This window comes from Phyllostomus hastatus, unplaced genomic scaffold (genome assembly GCF_019186645.2).
Source record: "Phyllostomus hastatus isolate PE091 unplaced genomic scaffold, TTU_PhHast_1.1 phas_scaffold_345, whole genome shotgun sequence".
Taxonomy (NCBI): Eukaryota; Metazoa; Chordata; class Mammalia; order Chiroptera; family Phyllostomidae; genus Phyllostomus; species Phyllostomus hastatus.
Window position 1 is genome coordinate 15,863,399 of NW_025334024.1, and position 21,000 is coordinate 15,884,398.

General features: G+C 43.3%; 2 protein-coding genes across 2 annotated transcripts in view; one reads left to right on the forward strand and one right to left on the reverse strand.

Moving 5' to 3' along the window:
• Positions 1 to 10,031, reverse strand: part of WWP2 (WW domain containing E3 ubiquitin protein ligase 2) — a 168,838-nt gene extending 158,807 nt beyond the window's left edge. The window contains exon 1 of the mRNA XM_045818627.1: positions 9,640 to 10,031. The gene's annotated coding sequence lies outside the window, so the exon portion shown is untranslated. The remainder of the gene's footprint in view (positions 1 to 9,639) is intronic.
• NQO1 (NAD(P)H quinone dehydrogenase 1) lies at positions 8,317 to 19,801 on the forward strand. Its single transcript, XM_045818629.1, has 6 exons — positions 8,317 to 8,596; positions 12,179 to 12,343; positions 12,453 to 12,583; positions 16,158 to 16,271; positions 17,333 to 17,434; positions 18,239 to 19,801. Exons 1-6 carry the CDS (start codon positions 8,590 to 8,592, stop codon positions 18,542 to 18,544), a joined length of 825 nt encoding a protein of 274 aa, XP_045674585.1. The 5' UTR covers positions 8,317 to 8,589; the 3' UTR covers positions 18,545 to 19,801.
• Positions 19,802 to 21,000: the final 1,199 nt, after the last annotated feature.

Below are 21,000 nucleotides of genomic sequence, written 5' to 3' on the forward strand. Positions count from 1 at the left end.
AGAAGTGAGTTTGTTCCTCAAAGTTTTATGGCTCTTTAGCTATCTGACCCTGACTCAAAATAGGCCCTCACAGTTCTTTGTATGTTATCTATTGTTTGATCCTTACTGCCTGATAATGATTCCTGAGCTTTACCTGTATTCCTGGGCAAAACAAACCCAATAAAAGCCCATTGAGGAAAATGCTCTTGGCCCTTCTTTGAGAGATCAGCCACCTTTCCTCCCCAAGCAGATCATGTCTTGGTAGACTTATTCTCATCTGTGGTGGCCAGAGGGGCCCTGCAGGCAGAGCACCCCCACATTGGTGTGTTTAATGTGTGACCCAGAGATGCCAAAAGCTTGGACACCCCTGGTAGAGTCCTAGCATTTCCTATGACCTAGTGTCAGAGGTCATGCAGCACCACTTCTGCTGCGGTCCATGGGTGAGGCAGTCACAAAGTCCTGCCCACATTAAAAGGAAGGAGAATTTGATTGCACATTTTGTTGGGAGTGGTATCAAGGTTTTAGAAAAGCAGGCAGAGATTGAAAACACCGCGGTGGCAATTTTTGGAAAAGAAAATTTGCTCCTTGGTCCATCTCCCACTATTAGAAGTCCAGCTCCTCATGGAGAGGGCTTTGTTTATTGATCTAGCTTCACCACATATAACAGTGCCTGTAATGTGGTTGGTGCTCAATAAACATTTGTAAGGGTGTAAAAGAAAGATGCTAATAATCTGCCTGTTACACACATACACACAACCCTAAATTATGTAGACAGGAATGATTGGTGGAATGACACAGAAATAAATGAACTGTTTTATATTTTGTAGCCATATTTTAAAATAAGGATAACATTTCCACTAAAAAAACTAAAATTCTAACACAATTATTTTAATTAAGTGTGACAAATGACATGGATATTAGTTGTCTGAAGTGAAATCTTTTGTCTGGGGTTTAGCAGTAGAAAGGGAGAAACCTTGATCAGATACATTTAACTCGTTTTTTGAGAAAACAAACATAAGGAACACTTGTTTGTATAATAAATTGTACTTGAAAGCTTTGATTGCCAGTTCAGGGTATTCAGAACTCATATTAAATCCATACCCTACTGGCAAATATTCCTTGATTGTTACTTTTAATGAGGTGACCATTCTGCACTGCCATCTTCTTTAATATACCATACAGGTAACAGTACTGAGGCAGGAGACAGCACAGGAAGAACTCTGGGACTGCAATACTGTCACTGGCCAGCACTTAGCACCCTGTTTGCCTGGAAACTCCTTTTACCAATTAGGTAGAATAAATAGTAAACCAAGGCAGGGAGGAGGAAGGGGACAAGTCTCACAGGCTAACTCAGCAGTCCTAAGTCTGGTCTGATAATATTGCCAGGTGTTCCAACATCACAAGAAACACGATGTTAGCAACAAAGAAGGAAAGTCCTTGAAATTCTATGTAACATTTCCACTATCTGGGAAAGAAAGCCTTGAAACTGTGCTTTCGTCCCAAGGCCTGAATGTGAGACAGCGTTCCCAGTGCCCAAAGAAAGAGCCCATGAGACAATTTTGGTTAATTGCCTACCTCTGGTCACTATCTGTTTTACGAGGGAGTCCCTGATGCTTACAGAAAGAGCCCATAAATAACTTTGAAAAGTGCCCCAATTTTAATTAACTGCCTCCTGTCACATATTTGTTTTACAATAAGATGAAAAAATGGGGTCTGGAGCAAGATAAGGATTTGGGCTAACAGACCCCCACACATACCTAAGTTTGGGTAGTCACATTCCCCCAGGAAAGCTGGCACCACATTTACATGTTAATCAATATGTAACTTTTTTCCCTCCTATCCCATCAACTATATAAGTCCTGAGAACAAAGGACTCACTCTCTCTGTCGGGGACTCAGGGTGCTCTTGGCTCTTGGGCCACAGGGCCTCTGGCCACTGGGCCTCAGGCTGCCCAGGGGCTTGCCACCCTGGTCTCCAGCCTCTCTTGCTTTTCTTACCCTTCTTTGCCCTGAAACTTTGCCTTTCACCCTCTCCTCTACCCAGTCCTGTTCTCTTCCATAGGAACAGGCCACCAATAAACTGATTACATACTACTAGATTTGCTGATATGTAATTCTTTACATGCGTCAGCAAGAAGAACCAGGTGTCTCCCATCAACAGCACAACATTATTGGCATTTCCCCGACATTCTGCATGTAAGCTGTACTACCGTAATTCACAGCCACGCAGCATATGCAAAACTCGGATGTCTAGAATGGCCCTGTTATTAGCTGTTTTTTACCCCAGTCCGTACCAACAGGAAGATATCTAGAGTGGAAATGTCGAATATGTCTAGATCACTGTGTTTGTGTGCTTCTGAGTTTGGAGGTAAATTCTCATAAATGATGAGACTGCAATTCTGTGACCCACAATCATGAGGACGGGCGGTGCGTATTTACTAACAGCTGCTTAGAACTCTTCAAACGTTGAGAACTGGGTATTTTTTTTTTTAATCTTTCTATACCCTTCATGAAGCTTGGTGCCTGGGTCTTGAATGATGTTTAAGAATTGCTTGTGGAATTGAATGCATAACTCAGACCAGTTGGAAGAAAATAGTCAAGAGGCAGAAAGTGCTTTTTCCTTTTCTTCTAGTTTGCTTTAGGCAACGATGAATGAGTTCCCCCTCTTGAAGGTGTTCAAGCAAAAGCTGAGGAGTTACTAGTGGGCCGGAAAGGATCAAACATTGAAAACGGGTCTCTTCTATTCCTTAAATTTTGATGGGATCTGACATCCAAGCCCAATTTGCTCTGTCAGATAAAATCTCTTCATAACAAATGCATGCCATTTCAAGAGAAATTTCAGCTTACCCATGTGGTTAAGCCCAATAGAAGTTGACCTACTTGACACTCTACGTGACATGACAAAGTCTAGGCAGAACACAGGACCACAGGACACCCGGCAGAAGGGCATGTGTGCTGTGCGACAGGGACGGTGGTAGCGAGACAACAGGGCAGGACAGGATGGGGCTCACAGCAAGAGAATCCTTTCTCCCCTAACCCGAAGGACCCATTCCCTCCAGGGATACTTGGCTGGTAGCCACGGGAACCACAAAGGACAACAGATGCCCAGGTCCCCAGACAGGCCCAAGTATGGCCCCGAGCTCTTGTAATGAGTCTGTCATTCACAGCTCAGAGAAAAGCAAGAGGGCTTTGGGGACTTCTAGTGCAAAAAAGCAACCACACATGTGGATACAGCACCTTAGCAGGTGACTAATGAGGCTGTTTGTGTTCTTCCATGAGGAGTGGGGGCACTCCTGAGGGTTCTCCTGCCTCTGCTTTTTGTTTCTAGATAATGAAGGCTACCAACAGAGCTTCCTCAGCTCTGTGGTGCTGGCCTGCTTCCTGGAGGCAGGGGGAGGCCTTGAGGACACTGTTTGCAGTTGATACACGATGCCTGGGACATGTATACTCCTAGGACAAAGGCCTACGCAGATAAGACCATGGACAATCTTTTTTTTATTTTTTTAAGATTTTATTTATTTTTTATTTTTTGAGAGGGGAAAGGAAAGGGAAAGAGAAAGAGGGAAACATCAATGCATGGTTGCTTCTCACATGCCCCCCACTGGGACCTGGCCTGCAACCCAGACATGTGCCCTAGACTAGAAATCAAACCAGCGACCCTTTGATTCACAGGCCAGCACTCAACCATTCAGCCACACCAGCCAGGGCGGCATTGGGCAATCTTAAGCTGACAGCAAAGTAAAGCTGGAAGGACCTTAAAGGTCATGCACCCCAAACCCAGATTTTTAAACATGAGGCAACCAAGGCTCAGAGAGAAGGGCATTGGTGACTGACCTGGAGGTAGACTCAAGAATTCTGATAGCAAGTAATGGCTGGGAGCGGGCTCTGGAGTTCGAGGGCCTCAGTTCAAATTCTGCACTACACAACTGACTAGCTCTACAGCCATGGGTAAATTACTTAACTGCCTGGTGCGTCAGCTCCCTTATCTGTAAAATGATCATTTTATTCCTTACCTCACAGCATACTCACAAACTATTACAAAGTGGGCCTGGGCTGGTGTGGCTCAGTTGGGTGGAGCGTCGTCCGTACACCAAAATGTTGTGATGTTGTGGGTTCGATCACCAGTTGGGCAGCCTCTCTCCCATTGATGTTTCTCTCCCTCTTTCCTTTCTCTCTCTCTCTCTCTCTCTCTCTCTCTGCCCACTTTCCTCTCTCTCTAAAAGCAACAACAACAACAACAAAATGTCCTCAGGTGGGGGTTAAAAAAAAACCTACCATAAAGTGAATCAAAAATGTAAACGTAAGAGCTAAAACTATAAAAGTTTCAGAAGAAACCATAGGTACAAATCTTCATGACCTTGGGTTAGGCAATAATTTCATAGCTATGACACCAAAAGCACAAGCAGTAAAAGAGAAGTTTGGTGACTTAGGCTTCATAAAGGTTTATGACTTATGTGATTCCAAAGGCACCAGTGAGAAAGTGAAAAAGGAAAGTCAATGGGAGAAACTATTTGTAAATCATATAGGAACTTCTATAAAAAACCCTTACACCTCAACGATAAAAATACGAACAGAAAAATGCACTTCAAAAATGTGCAAAGGATTTAAATAAACATTTCTCCAAACATGTATATAAATGGCAACATGAGAAGATGTTCAGTATCGCTAGTCATTAGGGAAAAGCAGCTGAAAACCGCAATGAAATACCAATTCGCACACAGAGGATGGCCATAGTAAATAAGACAGATAATAAAAAGTGTTGGTGAGGAGAAATTAAAACCTTCATACATTGCTGGTAGTAATGTAAAATGGTATAGCTACCTTGGAAAACAGTTTGGCAGTTTCTCAAATGTTGCACATAGAGTTACCAGCAATTCTACTTCTAGATATCTACCCCAGAGAAATAAATACCTATGTTCCCAATAGAAACTTGCAAAAAGCATTCATTATTCATAATAGCCAAAAGTAAAAACAACACAAATATCCATCTACCGACAAGTGGATAAACAAAATTTGGTTTATCCATACAGTGAATATTACTGTCATAAAAAGGTACAAAGTAGTGATACATGCTACAACATGTATGAACCTTAAAACATAATGCTAAGTGAAAAGAAGATAATCGCAACAGACCACATAAAGTATGATACCATTTATAGGAGCCGTCCAGAATGGATGAACCCAGAGACAGAATAGGTGAGTGGTGGGGACAGGCAGGGAGAACGAAGTGATTGCTAATGGTACCAGGTTTCTTTTGGGGGGATGAAAATGTTCTAAAATTAGATGATTGTGATCATTGTGAAATGTACACACATGCTAAAGCCACTGTATTGTTCATTTTAAATGGGCAAGTTTCATGGCTTGTATAGCTCAAAAAACCTTTTAAGATTGCGGGCCAGGTCCTCAGTGGGGGGTGTGGGAGATGCCGCCGATTGGTGTGTCTCTCACCCACCGATGTTTCTCTCCCTCTCATTTTCCCTCCCTTGCCCTATCTCTGAAAGTAAATAAATAAAATTTAAAAAAAAGATTAATAGCAAAAAGTTGTGTTGGGGCATAAGATGAGTTAATATATGTACATGTATTTAGGACAGTTCTTGCTGCATGGTAAGTCCTCCATAAATGAGTGACCATCGTTTCCCACGCTGCAGGAAGGAGGAATAAATTCTACTGACTCTCCATACATGATGGGATAGTTAAGTTAGAAGAATTGTCCATGGATAAGCGTAGCATGATATACTTTTGATCACGTAGAAAAACAAATTAATGAGAGGGTTTCCATAGTAGTACATAAACGTATGAGAAGTATAAAATAAGGTTATATTTCCACCTGCAGAGTCAGCTTCCTGGGGCACGGAGCAAGCACAGAAGGATGGAGAGTGGAAAAGCAGGGCGAGGGCAGCCTGGGCGCACTACCGACCCCACAGTCTCTGCGCCCAGCTCCCAGCTCCAGTCTTTCTTCTGCACTGAGACCTGCGTGCACTGCCTGAGAGTGGCTATTTAAATTTAAATTAATCAGAATGAAAACTTTACTTCCTCAGTTGCACTGGCCACTTTTCAAATGCTCAATAGCCACCTTATTTGGGCAGCCCAGATAGAGAAAGTTCTGTTGGACGGTGCTGCCTACACCCTTTAAAACATGTCCTTTTATACTGTTTTAAAGTTGGCTCACATCACTTTAAAAATGGCCCAGCTAAAATTCCCATTTCCCCCCAGAAGAGGCCCTCTGGGAAATCTCAAATTTAGTTTGGGGTCAAAAGGCTCCATTCAGAGTTTGATTTGGGGAAAAATATCAAAATGTTTCAACATAAGCCCTGGCTGGCGTAGCTCAATGGATTGAGCGTGGGCTGCGAACCCAAGTGTCGCAGGTTTGATTCCCAGTCAGGGCACATGCCTGGGTTGCAGGCCATGGCCCCCAGCAACCGCACATTGATGTTTCTCTCTCTCTCTATCTCCCTCCCTTTCCTCTCTAAAAATAAATAAAAATCTAAAAAAAAAAACCCATGATAAAAAAAAACAAAGGTTTAAAAAAAAATGTTTCAACATCTGATTAAATGGGATCACAGGTCATTATAAAATAATGCTGAATTATTTATTTAACCAAAGCAACAACAGAAGGAGTTTAGAGGTAAATCCATAAATAAGGTCACGTAGTTGTGAACAAAACTTGGCTCTCTTTTAATATTGAAAATACTTTTTTTTAAAAAGATTTTATTTATTTATTTTTAGAGAGGGAAGGGAGGGAGAAAGAGAGAGAGAGAGAAACATCAATGTGTGGTTGCTGGGGGTTATGGCCTGCAACCCAGGCAGGCATGTGCCCTGACTGGGAATCGAACCTGTGACATTTTGGTTCGCAGCCCGTGCTCAATCCACTGATCTACGCCAGTCAGGGCGAAAATACTTTTTTAAAAAAGATTTTTTTAATTTATTTTTAGAGAGAGGGGAAGGGAGGGAGAAAGAGAGACAAACATCCACGTGTGGTTGCCTCTCCCGCACCCCCTCCTGGGGACCTGGCCCACATCCGTGGCATGTGCCCTAGACTGGGCATCCAACTTCGACCCTTTGGTTCAAAGGCCTGCACTCAGCTCACTGAGCCACACCAGTCAGGGCAAAAGACTGTTTTAAATTGTTTCATTGGCTATGCTACTACGGTTGTCCTGATTTTCCTCCCTTTCTCCCCTCCCACTCGGTCAGGCAATCTCCCCATCATTGTTCACGTCCCCTGATCACGCATGTAAGTTCTTTGGCTACTCCATTTCCTATACTGTACTTTATAACCGGATGGCTATTCTGTAACTACCCATTGTATTTCTTAATCCCCTCACCTCTCACCCATTCTCCCACACCCACCCTCTCATCTCTTTATTTTAACCTGTGGCATTTTAATCACGGCGGAAGACTGGGTTTTCTTAGGTAATCGAAGTCCTGATAAAGACAACTTGTACAGTACATTTTGGTAAGACAATATTTGCTGTCCAGACAACCATATCAAAATTACAACTAACCTGAAGAACCATAGTCATGCTCAGCTGTTAGATACGGCACGCCTATCAGATGGAAAATGGCCTGCACAGCAAGCAGTAAGGGACCTTAAACTGCAGGTGCTGAAAATCCCATTTGTCCTTCAAGACGGAGCTCCAACAGCAAGCAGCTCCTTCTGAAGGCCTTTCCTAACCAGCCAGCCCTAAAGTAAAGTTTTCCTCTCTGAAACTGTCCCATGCCTCTCCTATCCTGCTGATGCTATTGGTTATTTGTGTGTTTTATCACCTCTCTTTGGGTAATTTTGTTGAATTCAACTTATTGATTTGAGAGAGACATCAGTTTGTGGTTCCACTTATCCCATCATTCAGAACCACCTGAAATCTACTGGAGTGGAAATTCTGCACCTAAGGATGCACAGGAGCCACAGGTAGACTGGTAAGGGAGCAGACTGGAGTGGGCTGGCCCCACAGCCCTGTGTGGTGGCAGATAAAAATTGGTCGGAGTTATTTAGGCCACAGAGGTCCCCCCTGAGGAACGAGGGGTCCCAGGCCCACAACAGGCCCCCCGGGCCAGGCTTCCAGTGCCAGGAAGAGAATTCCTCATAACTTAGAGCTGTGGAAACCACAGAACACGAACCCAGCAAAGGAAGAAAAGACACTCTCCCCAGAGCAAGTATTCCAGGCCATCTCAGACTTGCTCGCCTGGCAAGCAATGTAGAGTCACAGTGACTCAGCGAATCTAAAACTAACGAACCACAGGCTTTTTGTTCCCCAGTTTCCAGAGCCGGAAATATTTCCCAGGGCTGAGAGAAGGATGAAGGCGTGCCCAAACAAGCCAGGACTCCATCCGAAACTTCCTCCTGTGTCCCAAGGTGGTAGTCCCCACTCCACGCTCCAGACTCTCCACCCACCTCCATCCTGGAATGGTAGCCACCAAGAAGAGCTCCGCCCTGCATCCCTGGGCTTGTGCGGCCGACTCCGCCTTTGCTAGGTTTCCGGCTCGTGTGGGCCTGGCTGGGTCCCAACAAGTATAAAATAGCCTCAGTCTGCACCCACAACCCTTCTAAAACCTTATCCCGACCTGGGTCGCTCCAGCAACCACCACCCCAGCGAATCAGCGCACCGCCGGAGTCATGGCTGGTGAGTGGCCCGCCCAGCACGCCCCCCAAGCCCGCCTTCCTCTGCAGCAAGCTGTAGGAACTCGGCCTTGCGTTTTGTGTTTTTGACTCAAACCTGGAAAACCGAACCCATTAGGGTCCCGGGATGAGCCCCGACTAGACGCCAGGGGAGGGGAGCCCCCGTTTCTGTCCCACCCCCCATCAAAATCGGGTAAGCGGTTAGGAGAGACGACCTCCCCGCTGAAGTCTGAAAGTAACCAGCGCAGGGAGAAAGGATACTCTAGCAAAGAGGTGCTCAGCTGATAGATACGGCGCGTCTATCAGATGGAAAATGGCCTGCACAGCAAGCAGTAAGGGACCTTAAACTGCAGGTGCTGAAAAGAATCCCATTTGTCCTTCAAGACGGAGCTCCAACAGCAGCTCCTTCTGAAGGCCTTTCCTAACCAGCCAGCCCTAAAGTTTTCCTCTCTGAAACTGTCCCATGCTTCTCCTATCCTGCTGATGCTATCGGTTATTTGTGTGTTTTATCACCTCTCTTTGGGTAATTTTGTTGAATTCAACTCACTGATTTGAGAGAGAGAGACATCAATTTGTTGTCCCACTTATTTCTGCATTCATTGGTTGATTCCTGTATGTGCTCTGACTGGGGGTGGCACTACAACCTGGTGAATCAGGATGGTGCCCTAACCAACAAGATATCTGCCTGGGGCAGTTATATTTCTTACAAATATGTTCTTCCTGTTTGTGACACATATTCGTTCTCTCCCTCTCTCTCTCTCTCTCTCTCTCTCTCTCTCTCTCTCTCTGTAATAGGCATGCCTATAGCTAGTAGATGGTGAGCTCCTTGAAAGCAAGGCATAGATATCCTGATTTTCTCATTTTCTGGGAAACAACTTTGTTTTTCTACTTAGAAAATGCTTGTTAATACTGATAAGAAGTAAATACTGTGTATATTGATAGCAAGGAAGCCAAGAGAATAAAAATCAACAGAGCTGTAAACACTGATATGACTAATGCAAAGGTTAGATCACAGAGAAAAGGCATGTCACCGCTTCATGTACTCACTTTTCTCCCAGCCGTGTTCAGTCCCTGAGTCGAGAAGAAGGGCGCTGGAAATTTGTTGAGGCGGCTTCAGAACTTCCTTTCCATTTTCCCAGGCCTTCTGAAGCACCTCTATAGCACTTAAATCCTCATAGCACTTGATTCCACCAAGTCAGAGTTTACAGAATCAGAAACGCCAGGACCTAACTCAGAGACCCTCCTTTTCGGCGTGCAGGGGGCCTGCAGCGTCCACCTGGCTGAATTTAACCTAATAGGAGCTGCCTCCGCCAGGTGTAGTTCATAACAAAAGCAGGCAGAGAACTGAAGGCTTAAATGTGCCTTTCTTGTTAATTTTCTTCAAACCAGACAAAAAAGTTGCAGGTGATTTCTCTCCTGGCTCCACCCACAGTCACCAGTGAAGCACAAGCAAAGTGGTATGAAGCCGTTGAAGCCGTGGCACCAGCGGTTAGGACAAATGGTGGTGGGGAGCTTCCTGTCGCTGGTACTCCTCCCCCACACCTCCCATGTTGCTGCAAGATTTACGGTCTCTGTCGCTATACTTTTAAATTACTCCAGCTTCCCCAGTTACTATGTAAATTCAGGTAGTAACTTGCTTAATTTTTCTGTGCCTCAGTTTTCTCATCCATAGTATGGGGGGGATACTAACCGTGTCTACCTCATGGGGTTGCTGACAACGGAAAAAGAATGCAAAGCACTTACAGCAGTGCCAAGTGCACAATAAGCAGGCATTCATTGCTCTTGTTGCAAAAATAAAGCATGCTTATTCTAACAACTTCATTAATACAGACGGCCAAGAAAAAGTTCGTCTTGCCCCTCTGCCTCTACCCCCTTGCCATCTCTTACTCACCCAAGAATTAACAGGTCATATGATCATGCCACTTCTTTTTTCCCTCATGCCAGTATACTGCCAATCTATCTACATTTATGTAGTTTCCTTCTTTGGTTTTTATAAAAATGGATTCACGTTCATTTTATCAGTTAGTATATCACGGCTATCTTTCTGGGTCACTGAATATAGTTAACTCATTCTTGTTAACAGCACAATATTCTGTAGTATGCAGGTACCATAACTTATTCAAATTTTCCCCCCAAATAGACAGTTGGGTTATTTGTAATTTTTGCCAATGAAAAGAACGGTGCAATACACATCCTTGTTCCTATATCCCGATGCGTTCCGTTTGTAGAACAGATTCCCTGAAGCTGGACAGCTAGATCAAAGATTTATGTGCCTTTAAACTCTTAAGAGATTCAGCATTATTACTTTCCCTAAAGGCTGAGGCAATTCATATTCCGTCTGGCAAGGTGCCATTTTTCCTGCAATTTTGATAGCTCTCAATGTTGCTTGTCCTAAATTGCTTTGCCAGTCTGATAGGTAAATAACATCTCATTTTAATTTGCTTTTCTGACAAGCCAGGCAGGGCACCTTCTCATTATTTATTGCCATTTGTATTTCCTCCTCTGTGAAGAGCGTGTTCATATGCTTGACTTATTTTTCTGTTGCATCATCTGTCTTCTAATTATTTGTAGGCATTCTTTCAGATTATAACTTCGTGATAAGAGTTGAGGATATCTGCTAGTGGATTCTCTTTTGATTCTGTTTATGGTGACTTTCAGTAAACACAATTCTTAAAAATTTTTTATATGACTTTATCAGTCAAGCTTTTTCTTCATGGTTTCTGAATCTCTAGACTTTCTTTTTTTTTAATTTTCTATTTTTTTAAGATTTTATTTATTTATTTTCTAGAGAGGGAAGGGAGGGAGATAGAGAGAGAGAAACATCAATGTGCGGTTGCTGGGGGTCATGGCCTGCAACCCAGGCATGTGCCCTGACTGGGAATGTAACCTGTGACACTTTGGTTCGCAGCCCGCACTCAATCCACTACTGAGCTACGCCAGCCAGGTAGCCTTTCTTAAAAAAAGTATTCTCTATCCTGAGGTTATACACATACTCTCTTTTCTCCTATACTATCCTAATGGTTTTATTTTTTTAACTTAATCTGCCAGTAAATTATTGTTATATGTGGTGTGTTAGTGGGATAGTTTAAAACAAAAGCTTTTATTGAATACAACAAACCCACTTAAATGTGCACAAGTTCTAAGTTCTAAGTTCCATTTTCACAAATGGAACACATGCTTGTGTGGTCACTGATCAGACTGAGAAAGGGAACATTGCCAGCACCCCAAACCCGCTTCTGCACCCTTCTAGTCGCTACCCCAACAAGGGGAGCCACTATACTGACTTCTGTCTAACACCTTATGTTAGTCTTCTAAGGGGATAATTTTATTTTTATGCACATGGCACATTACGTACCACACCATCGATTAAATTAGCCTCTGTTTTCCCACTGAGTTATAGTGCCTCCTTTATTTGTTGGTACTTTTAAGGAGGAAAGATATTTCTGGCTGCAGTGGATGGACTGCATGACCGGAAGTCTAACAAAGTGATCTCTTCCCTTATGGATCCCGGCTCAGCTCCCCTGTAGCTCAGGCTTTGCTGGTTGGTAACTGATTTCTTCCATATGCCTTGCATGTGTCTAAATAGCCAGAAAAGCACTGATTGTACTGGCTCACGCCGAGCGGACATCCTTCAACTATGCCATGAAGGAAGCTGCTGTAGAGGCTTTGAAGAGGAAAGGATGGGAGGTCACGGTGTCGGACCTGTATGCCATGAACTTCAATCCCGTCCTCTCCAGAAAGGACATCACAGGTAGGAGCAGCTCCCTCCTTTAATTAGGTCTTTGTGGAACTTCTTGCCCGTGGGTTCTCTGGTCCTGCCTTGGCCCCATGGCCTCAGCCTCTCTTTTTCCTCTCTGCAGGTGAACTGAAGAACCCTGAGAACTTTCAGTATCCTGCCGAGTCTACTCTAGCTTATAAAGAGGGCCGTCTGAGCCCAGATATTGTGGCTGAACAAAAGAAGCTGGAAGCTGCAGACCTTGTGATTTTTCAGGTGTGGTGGGACAGCAAAGGGGATGTCAGGACACATGAGTTCTTATTGTCCTAGACCTGCCACCTAAGGAGCCATGTGGCCTTAGAAAAGTCACTAACCCCCTTTGCTGCATTCTCTGTAAAGAAAGGTGATTACTTCAAATGTGCATTACACAGATTCACAGATACTGTGAATCGGACTGTATTACTCTGTGAAAATATGAACGCGATTTCAAAGATGACATGTCAGTCTTAAGCTTCCCCCCACTGTGTTTAATCTTTTTTAAATTAATGATTTTTTTATTTTAATTTTTCAATTTAAGTTGCCATTCAATATTTTATTAGTTTCAGGTGTACAATGGGGTGTTAGATCCATTTATAAAGTTCTCCCCCCCATAAATCTAGTACTCATCTGGCACCATACAGAGTTATTACAATATTATTGACTATATTCGCTATGCTGTGTTTTACATCCTGTGACTATTTTGTAATTGCCAGTTGGTACTTTTTAATCCCTTTACCTTCTTCATCCCGCTCCTTAACTCTCCTCCCCTCTGGTGACCATCAGTCTGCTCTCTGTAACTATGAGTCTGTTCCTATTTTATTTGTTCATTTATTTTGTTATTTAGATTCCATATGTAACTGAAATCATATGGTATTTCTATTTTTCTGTCTTATTTCACTTAGCATAATACCCTCTAGATCCATCCATGTTGATAATATTCCATTGTATATATGTAGCATATCTTTGTAAAATTTTTAAAATTTATTTATTTTTAGAGAGAGGGGAAGGGAGAGAGAAAGAGAGGGAGACAAACACCAATGTCTGGTTGCCTCTTGCACTGGCCCAAATAGAGACCTTGCCCACAACCCAAGCATGTGCCCTAACTGGGAAATGAACCGGCCATCCTTTGGTTCTCAGGCTGGTATTCAATCCACTGACCCAACTGGCCAGGGCCCATATCTTTTTAAAACTGATGTTAGAAAGAGGGAGGGAGGGAGAGAGGAAGGGGGAGAGAGAGAATAAGATTGATTCGCTGTTCCACTTGTTTATGCATTCATTGGTTGATTCTTGTAGGTACCCTGACCGGGGATTGAACATACAACCTTGGTGTATTGTGATGACACTCCAACCAACTAAGCACCTGGCCAGTGCTGTACCATATTTTCTTTATCCATTTGTCTATTGATGGACACTTAGATTTCTTTCCTATCTTGACTGTTGTTAATAGTGCTGCAGTGAACCAATTAGATCCATCATGGAATTTCTAACAAAGCCTGCACTTCTCCTCTCTCTCTGTAAGCACCCTGCATAGTTTGTGGAGTGATTTATGAGATTGACTTCCTTGCTGCTGAAGCTTCCCAGTCAATATGCATTGTCCTGCTCGATGTGTTTCAGCAGCAAACGGTGGCCTTTCTTCTGGAAGCTGACCGCCATTTAGCAGTCAGTACCGGAAATGTGTATGCTTCTTGTCAGTCATCCTTTTCTTTCTTTCTTCTTTTTTTTTCTTAAATACCAGACTGTACTCAATGACTTCTTCTACCAGTTCCAACTAGCTTCTTGATCTGAACATTGAATGTATATGACACTGGAAATGTCACTAGAAGGATGATAATAGCTATGGTTTTTGCACTTACTCAGTCATCTGCAAAGAATCCAACCTTTGAATTCTTCTTCTACTCCAGGCCAGTTGCTGTGAATCAAAGCCACACCATTAGCCACAAAGGATGCCTTCGTGGTCCAGGCTGTCTACTGCATCTTATCCCAGTGCAGCCAAGGCAGCAGCAGCAGCAGCAGCTGCTGCTTTCCATTTTGCATCTCAGAATCATAGTCTAGAATTGGAAAGGACTTCAGTGGTCTTTTAATTTACCTTCTATCAATGCATATGTTTTCTTTCTCTTTTTTTTTTTTTAAACTGGCATTTGGTTTTATTGTGCCAGGGACATTACAGATAGTGGATCTTGTGAACACCTGCAGGGCACAGGTGCCCCATTTGCCAAGGCTGCTCTCACTTCCCACACTCAAATCCTGGGCGGCGGCCATAACCCTCAAAGGTGCCCCCACCCTAAGATTCCAAAGAGACTGGTAGTGGTGATGGTAGAAGCAACAGGAATGCAGTGAGGTCAGAGTCTCAATGTCCAAAGCCCACGTGATACCAACCACCCATGCCCCCCTACTCTCCCCTGGCTCATACTCTAGACCCTGCCCACCTCCAGAGCTGGAGGCCAGAGAAAGCAACATCTGTGTGCCCTCTCTGTGTGCCCCACCTGTCTGCCCCTAAACCAGAGAGACCAACACATATGTTTTCTTTACTGTCAGTACAACTGTGCAGGTTATCAGTGCAAAACAGCAACATACTGAAGGGTCATGCAAACGCTGCAGATTTGTATATTTATTTTAACAGTTTCCTGACAGTTGACAGGAAAAGCCCTATTCTAGAAAAATCAGTGTACTCTGTAGGACAGTATTTCAATGTGGAGATAGAGTCTTGGGAAGAAGTGTTTTAACTTATTCCAAAGTGCCATAGGGGCTAGCCTCCTGCTCAGTTTACTCACTTCTCCAAGTACAACTTGAGGGAGAGTAAACTCAATACCCTGCAAGCCAACGAATTCAATTTTCAACTCTGACTGCAGAACACTCACAGGGAAGGAAATCTGGCCTAAATATGTTCCCTGTTCTTCGTAAAAGCTGAGATCTGGTCCCTCACAATTGGAGAGTCTTAAATGTGAGAATGGGAGAAGCTACTAGAGGTCCCTCCAGCCGCTCTTTTTACAGAGGAAGCAAATGAAACTTAGAGAACGTCTGGGTCTTGTGTGGCAAAGGTCAGGCATCAAGTTAGTGACAGACTGGGGGTGAGGACACAACTCACTTGCAATCCGATGTTCTTTCTATTCTAAAATCCTTCTTCCTTAGCCCCTCTTCTGTAGGTCAGCAACCCTTCAGAGAGAGAGCTATTGAGTCCTACAAATTCCGAGTCCTAGCTTTTTTTCTTCTGGGCTTTTCCCAGTTGTCACTGCCTTTAAATCATGAGTCAGGGAGAAGAAATACTGGTATAGTTCTCGCACTGCTTTTATCAGGACAAAAGGCCCAGCACGACTTTCTCATAGGAATTCCCTGATAACCCTTAGTCACACTGACTATTTCTAAGTTTGAGTGGTTCTGGTTATTCTGATTGGATTTTATATCCCTGAGCTCAAGGTACATGCTTCATATTTTTGATACCATACCCACTTAAAAGTGAGCTCTTGAGAAAATATTGATTTAGGCATCACACATTGAAGTGAACTTTGTCTGCAGTCCTTGCTGTCTAAACTTCATTGTCAAATGCACTTTCATAGAAGCAAATCTTACCTGCGTGTGGCCTTCTTCAGACCTACCCGGTATTTGCACCTTTAGACAGAAACAAGAATGTCAAGTTGACTGACCAAAGATGATACTTGTTCTTAAATGTGCTATTTCCTGCAGAAGGGATGACAAGGGCCTGAAGAAAGGCTTGTCCCTCCTCAGTGAGGTCCCGCCAAGTGCTGCCTCAGCGAGGCCTCCTGTGCTGGGGGTGCTCCTGACCTACTTGACCTCTCTGTCACTCGTCCCACAGTTCCCACTGCAGTGGTTCGGAGTCCCAGCCATCCTGAAGGGCTGGTTTGAGCGGGTGCTTATCGGCGAGTTTGCTTACACGTATGCTGCCATGTATGACAAGGGACCTTTCCGGGTAGGTGGCTGGTTCTTTTTTTCCTAAGAGCTGGATGCTGGGTAGATTCGGTCCTGAGGTAGAGATTTGAGCACAATTAGATACTAAGATCATGCTCCAGGTCCTTTTGGAAGAGAAGCATAATCAAGTTTTAATAGATGTTATGATATGATGTTTAGGATTTGTTTCAAAATGCCCCAGGAAAAAAGAGGTAAGGGGATTAGATAAAACTAGAACGGCAAAATACGGAGAGATGAAGCTGGGTGATAGATATATCTTTATACAGCTGACCCTTGAACAACACAGGTCTAAACTGCCCGGGTCCACTTACATGTGGATTTTTTTTCAATAAATACTGTGTTTTCTTTTCCTTATGGTTTCTTGGATTTTCTTTTCTAAACCTTGCTTTATTGTAAGAATACACTATGATACATTTAACATACAAAATATGTGTTAACCAACTGTTTATGTTATTGGTAAGGCTCCCAGTCAACAGCAAGCTATTAGTAGTTAAGTTTTGGGGCAGTCAAAAGTAATAGGTGAATTTTTGACTGTGTGGTGGGGTGGTGCCCCTACCGCTTGCATTGTTCAATGGTCAACTGTACTGTTTTATGTTTGAAATTTCCCATAGTAAAAATAAACAGTCTGTCTTCATTTTTCAGAGACCCAAGTACTGCTCAAGCAACATTTTGAGACCTAGATTATGCACCTAGATACATGACTAGCACTTTGGGGAGACAGAATAAAACAATCAACAAATAACTTCCCCTAGGCACAAGCAGTCAGCACTGATTTTGCATTTCTATGCCAACCATCCCTGGATTTGCCACCCCCAGGAATATGGAACCCTTGTTCTACAGGGTTGTAAGAGATGGTACCACAGATGGTGAATCTGCCCATGCTTACCACCTGTCTGTGCTGGCTGGTACTCGGGCAGTGTCACACTGTGTGGCTCTGAGGAGCCAGTGTGGGAAGTAATGTCAACAACGGATGAGTGGACTTGTGTGTTCTCTTCCCTGGGGCTGTTTCGTTAACTTCCTGCCACCAAGGAGATGTGCAGGGTAATGACTTATCTTTTGCAGAATAAGAAGGCAGTGCTTTCCATCACCACTGGCGGCAGCGACTCCATGTACTCTCTGCAGGGTGTCCATGGGGACATGAATATCATTCTCTGGCCAATTCAGGTACCTCAATTTCAGTGAACCTTCAGGGGGATTAATTAATTGAGCTTTCTGTGGGGTCCAAATCCTCAAGATAACAACTGAAAACAGACCTGAGGTGAAAGCACAGTAATGCTTCCTTCTAAGACTTACCTGTCTTCCCAGGCCCCTGTGCTTACAGAATAACCCAAGTGTGCCGGCATCCACACACCACTCTCTCCTAACCAAGGACTAGTGTGGATAACTCTGTAAGCCACATGGTCTGATTCTCCCCGGATGGCTGACACTCTCTCCAACCTTCCTGTCCTTGTGCAAGTTGCTGCCACAGTCCCACAGACTATTAGAGCCCCCGAAAATTAAGAAATGCTTTAGTTCAGCTAGTAACACTGAAATCTAAAGTGTGCTTTTTGGTGGCCACTGGTCTCTCAGGATGCAGGAGAACTAATATTACTCTGGGAGAATAAGTGATAAGGACAATGGTTGAGAGGCAGTTGTCTGCTTCTATGGAGAGACAGAGAAGGCACAGCGGCAACTCTCCCTTAGGGTACAGAACTTCTGGCACTTTTAGCAGAGGATCCCAGGCTGGCACAGTTGCAAGGTTTTATTCATATAAAGAAGAGCATAACTGAATAGGCTAAAATAGGTAACAGCTAGGTATAGAGAGCAAAAGGTGAGAATACAGCTCTGAACTGATTCTCCAGGGTGCCCCAGGCCTCCACTTTGGAGTGTCTTTTTGGGGAAGCCCAGATTAACCTTTGCAGTTTGTATAGGCTACAAGCTGTTTGGGGTTTCCACTGTGACTCACCTTTGTGTTTTGTGTATCCCCAGAGTGGCACTCTGCATTTCTGTGGCTTCCAGGTCTTAGAACCTCAACTGACATACAGCGCTGGGCACATTCCCGCAGATGCCCGAATTCAGGTCCTGGAAGGCTGGAAGAAACGCCTGGAAAATATTTGGGATGAGACTCCACTGTATTTTGCTCCAAGTAGTTTCTTTGACCTAAACTTCCAGGCAGGATTCTTAATGAAAAAGGAGGTCCAGGAAGAACAGAAAAACAAGAAATTTGGCCTCTCTGTGGGCCATCATTTGGGCAAGTCCATTCCGACTGACAACCAGATCAAAGCCAGAGAATAAGATTCATAAGACTTGATTTCCTTCTAACATGTAACCAAAACTCTTGGTTTCTTTTTCAGACTTCCTTGACTTGTAGTTTTTAAGATCTGTGTTTTTCTTTTTCCATGAGGACATAGGACATAGGACATGCATAGGACAAAGGATAGATTCCTGATACATTTTTTGGATCATTCTGTGAAACATAACTGATTCTTACACTTGCTATCATGGCAAAATCTGATTAGGCTCAAGAGGCCACTTAAGGTTTAAAGCAGGGAAAGGTATAGCAAGATGTCAAATTCTGTAAGGTCCTCTGTACAATTTAATCCCTCTTTTAGGGATACATTTTTAGGGATACATTTTTAGGGCTAAATCTGACTAGGAAGCATCCAACTCTCTGTAGTTTATGGCAAAAGGGAGTTGTCCAGAGAAAGCAATGACTGAACCTGTCTGACCTAGAGAACTTGTTTAGTAATCAGTAATCTATGTTTGTTTGTGATATATCTTGGTTTTAATTACTACATAGCGACTGACTTGCCTAACATGAGTGCTACTCTTCCTTTGACTTTTGTTGCTAGTATACAGTACACAGAGATACAATGAAATGAAAACTCAATAAAAGTCTCCTTTACCTCAGTCTTCTACTTTAATGTCTACAGAAATAAAACAACACGTCTATATACTACAAGTCACTGTGATGAAGGAAATAGTGCCCCAATTCTTAAAATAGACTTCCCAAAACACTGCTTTATTTCTGACCTGTGTAACCATCTGGAAGGTTTTTCCCCTGTATCATTCATTGCTAAACTGACGACTTTTCTTTTAAGGATGTATTTTGGTCCCATGACTTTTGGGATAAAGTTGTAAGTCTAGAGTTTCATTTACTTTGGTGAACAATTTTGGCACAGTATTCTAATTTTGCATGTAAATTGTTAAGGGTAGCTGTACACACAGTTGGTATAATTGAAGTAGAATTACTTGAATGTGATGAAAGACTGCCCTCTTGTGGTGTACTGGAAGAAAACAAATGATGCAAAGCAAGGTTGCCTGAAACTGGGAATAGCTTCATACCTGCCAAGGAAATGATGGCATCAGTCTGGAGAACCTCATTTGCCAGATGCCAACAGGCACTGGGTAGTTCTTCCTTTTGAAGTATCCACAGTGACATGGCTTGGTGCTTCAGTTTGAAAATATTGTCTTTTGCCTTCAGGCTCATTGCAGTCCTGTGTCCGTTTCTAAAAGTTCTAAATGAAATAAAATCCATTTCTGCAAAACAAACCCACACTCTGTAGTTTCAGTAAAGCTTGAAATAGAAGCATTTGGGCAAAAGTGGAATTTACTGGGGAAGATACGGTGAGAGGATTCAGTAACAAATTATGGCCAGAAGCCTATAAGGTAACCTGGCTAGAGAAGTTGCCCAACAGGGCTAGTTCATACTGGATGGTAATGAAACACTGACTAAGATCCTCTTGGGGAATTTAAAGGACATTTTAAAGAGATCCAGGAAAGAGTGTGGTGTAGAAACCAAGAAAAACAGTGCAGTAAATAAATGCCAAGGGGCACTGATTTGCCTGATCTATTCAGATTTATCCAATCAATGGGCTTGGCATTGGGAATGCAGCACAGTGCCCACCCTCATGGAGTTCACATTCTAATGGAGAATGATAGATGAACATATATGTCAAGTGGTGATAAATATCAGGAAGAAAAAGTAGGAGGGTTAGTGATGGGATACAAGTCTTGTTTTATGCAGGGTGATCAAGAAAGATTTCTCCGATAAGGTGGTATTTGTAGAAAGAGTGGATAAAGTGGGAGGGCAAGCTGTGTCGGTATCTGAAGGAAGTGCACTCCAGGCTGGAGTAACGTGAGTGCTAACCCTGAGGCAGGAGCACTTAGTATGTCTGAGGAAGAGAAAGATAGGTCACACACATAGCTGGGGTCAGATCACATAGGGCCTTATGAGCATTGTGAGAATGTAGAGAGGAAGTCACTGGAGGGTTTTGAGCGGAGGTATAGCACAATGTGACATGTTTCATTCTGGCTGGTATGTGAGCACTCAAGCATAAGGGGTGATGATGGAAGCAGGGAGATATTTTGGAAGCTGTCGAAATTTACATGTTTTGAGACCAGGGTGATGTGTTCAAAAGTAGTTGGATTCTGGATGTATTTCAAAGGTGAGAGTAACCGATTTATTGATGGATTGGATTTGTCAGATTCAAAAAAAAAAAAAAAAAGCCTGAAAGGTACTTGGCTTACGCAATTGGAAGAATGGAGATTCCATCTGCTAAGTTGAGGAAGAATTTGGAAAGGTTATTGGGGTCAGGAGTTGGGGAGGGTGGGGTGGGTGGAACCAAAATCTGACTTCAGACATGTTTGAGATATCAAGACAGCCAAGTGAAGCTGTCAAGTAGGCAGTTGGATAATAAGGAATCGAGTTAAAGGAGAAATTATGGCTAAGGATACACATTTGGGAATCT

What these genes read in the sequence shown, in the direction of transcription:
- NQO1 (XM_045818629.1), top strand. An exon ending in CAGACCTTGTGATTTTTCAG is followed by an intron (nt 12,584 to 16,157) that starts GTGTGGTGGGAC and finishes CTCGTCCCACAG; the next exon opens with TTCCCACTGCAGTGGTTCGG. An exon ending in ATGACAAGGGACCTTTCCGG is followed by an intron (nt 16,272 to 17,332) that starts GTAGGTGGCTGG and finishes TATCTTTTGCAG; the next exon opens with AATAAGAAGGCAGTGCTTTC.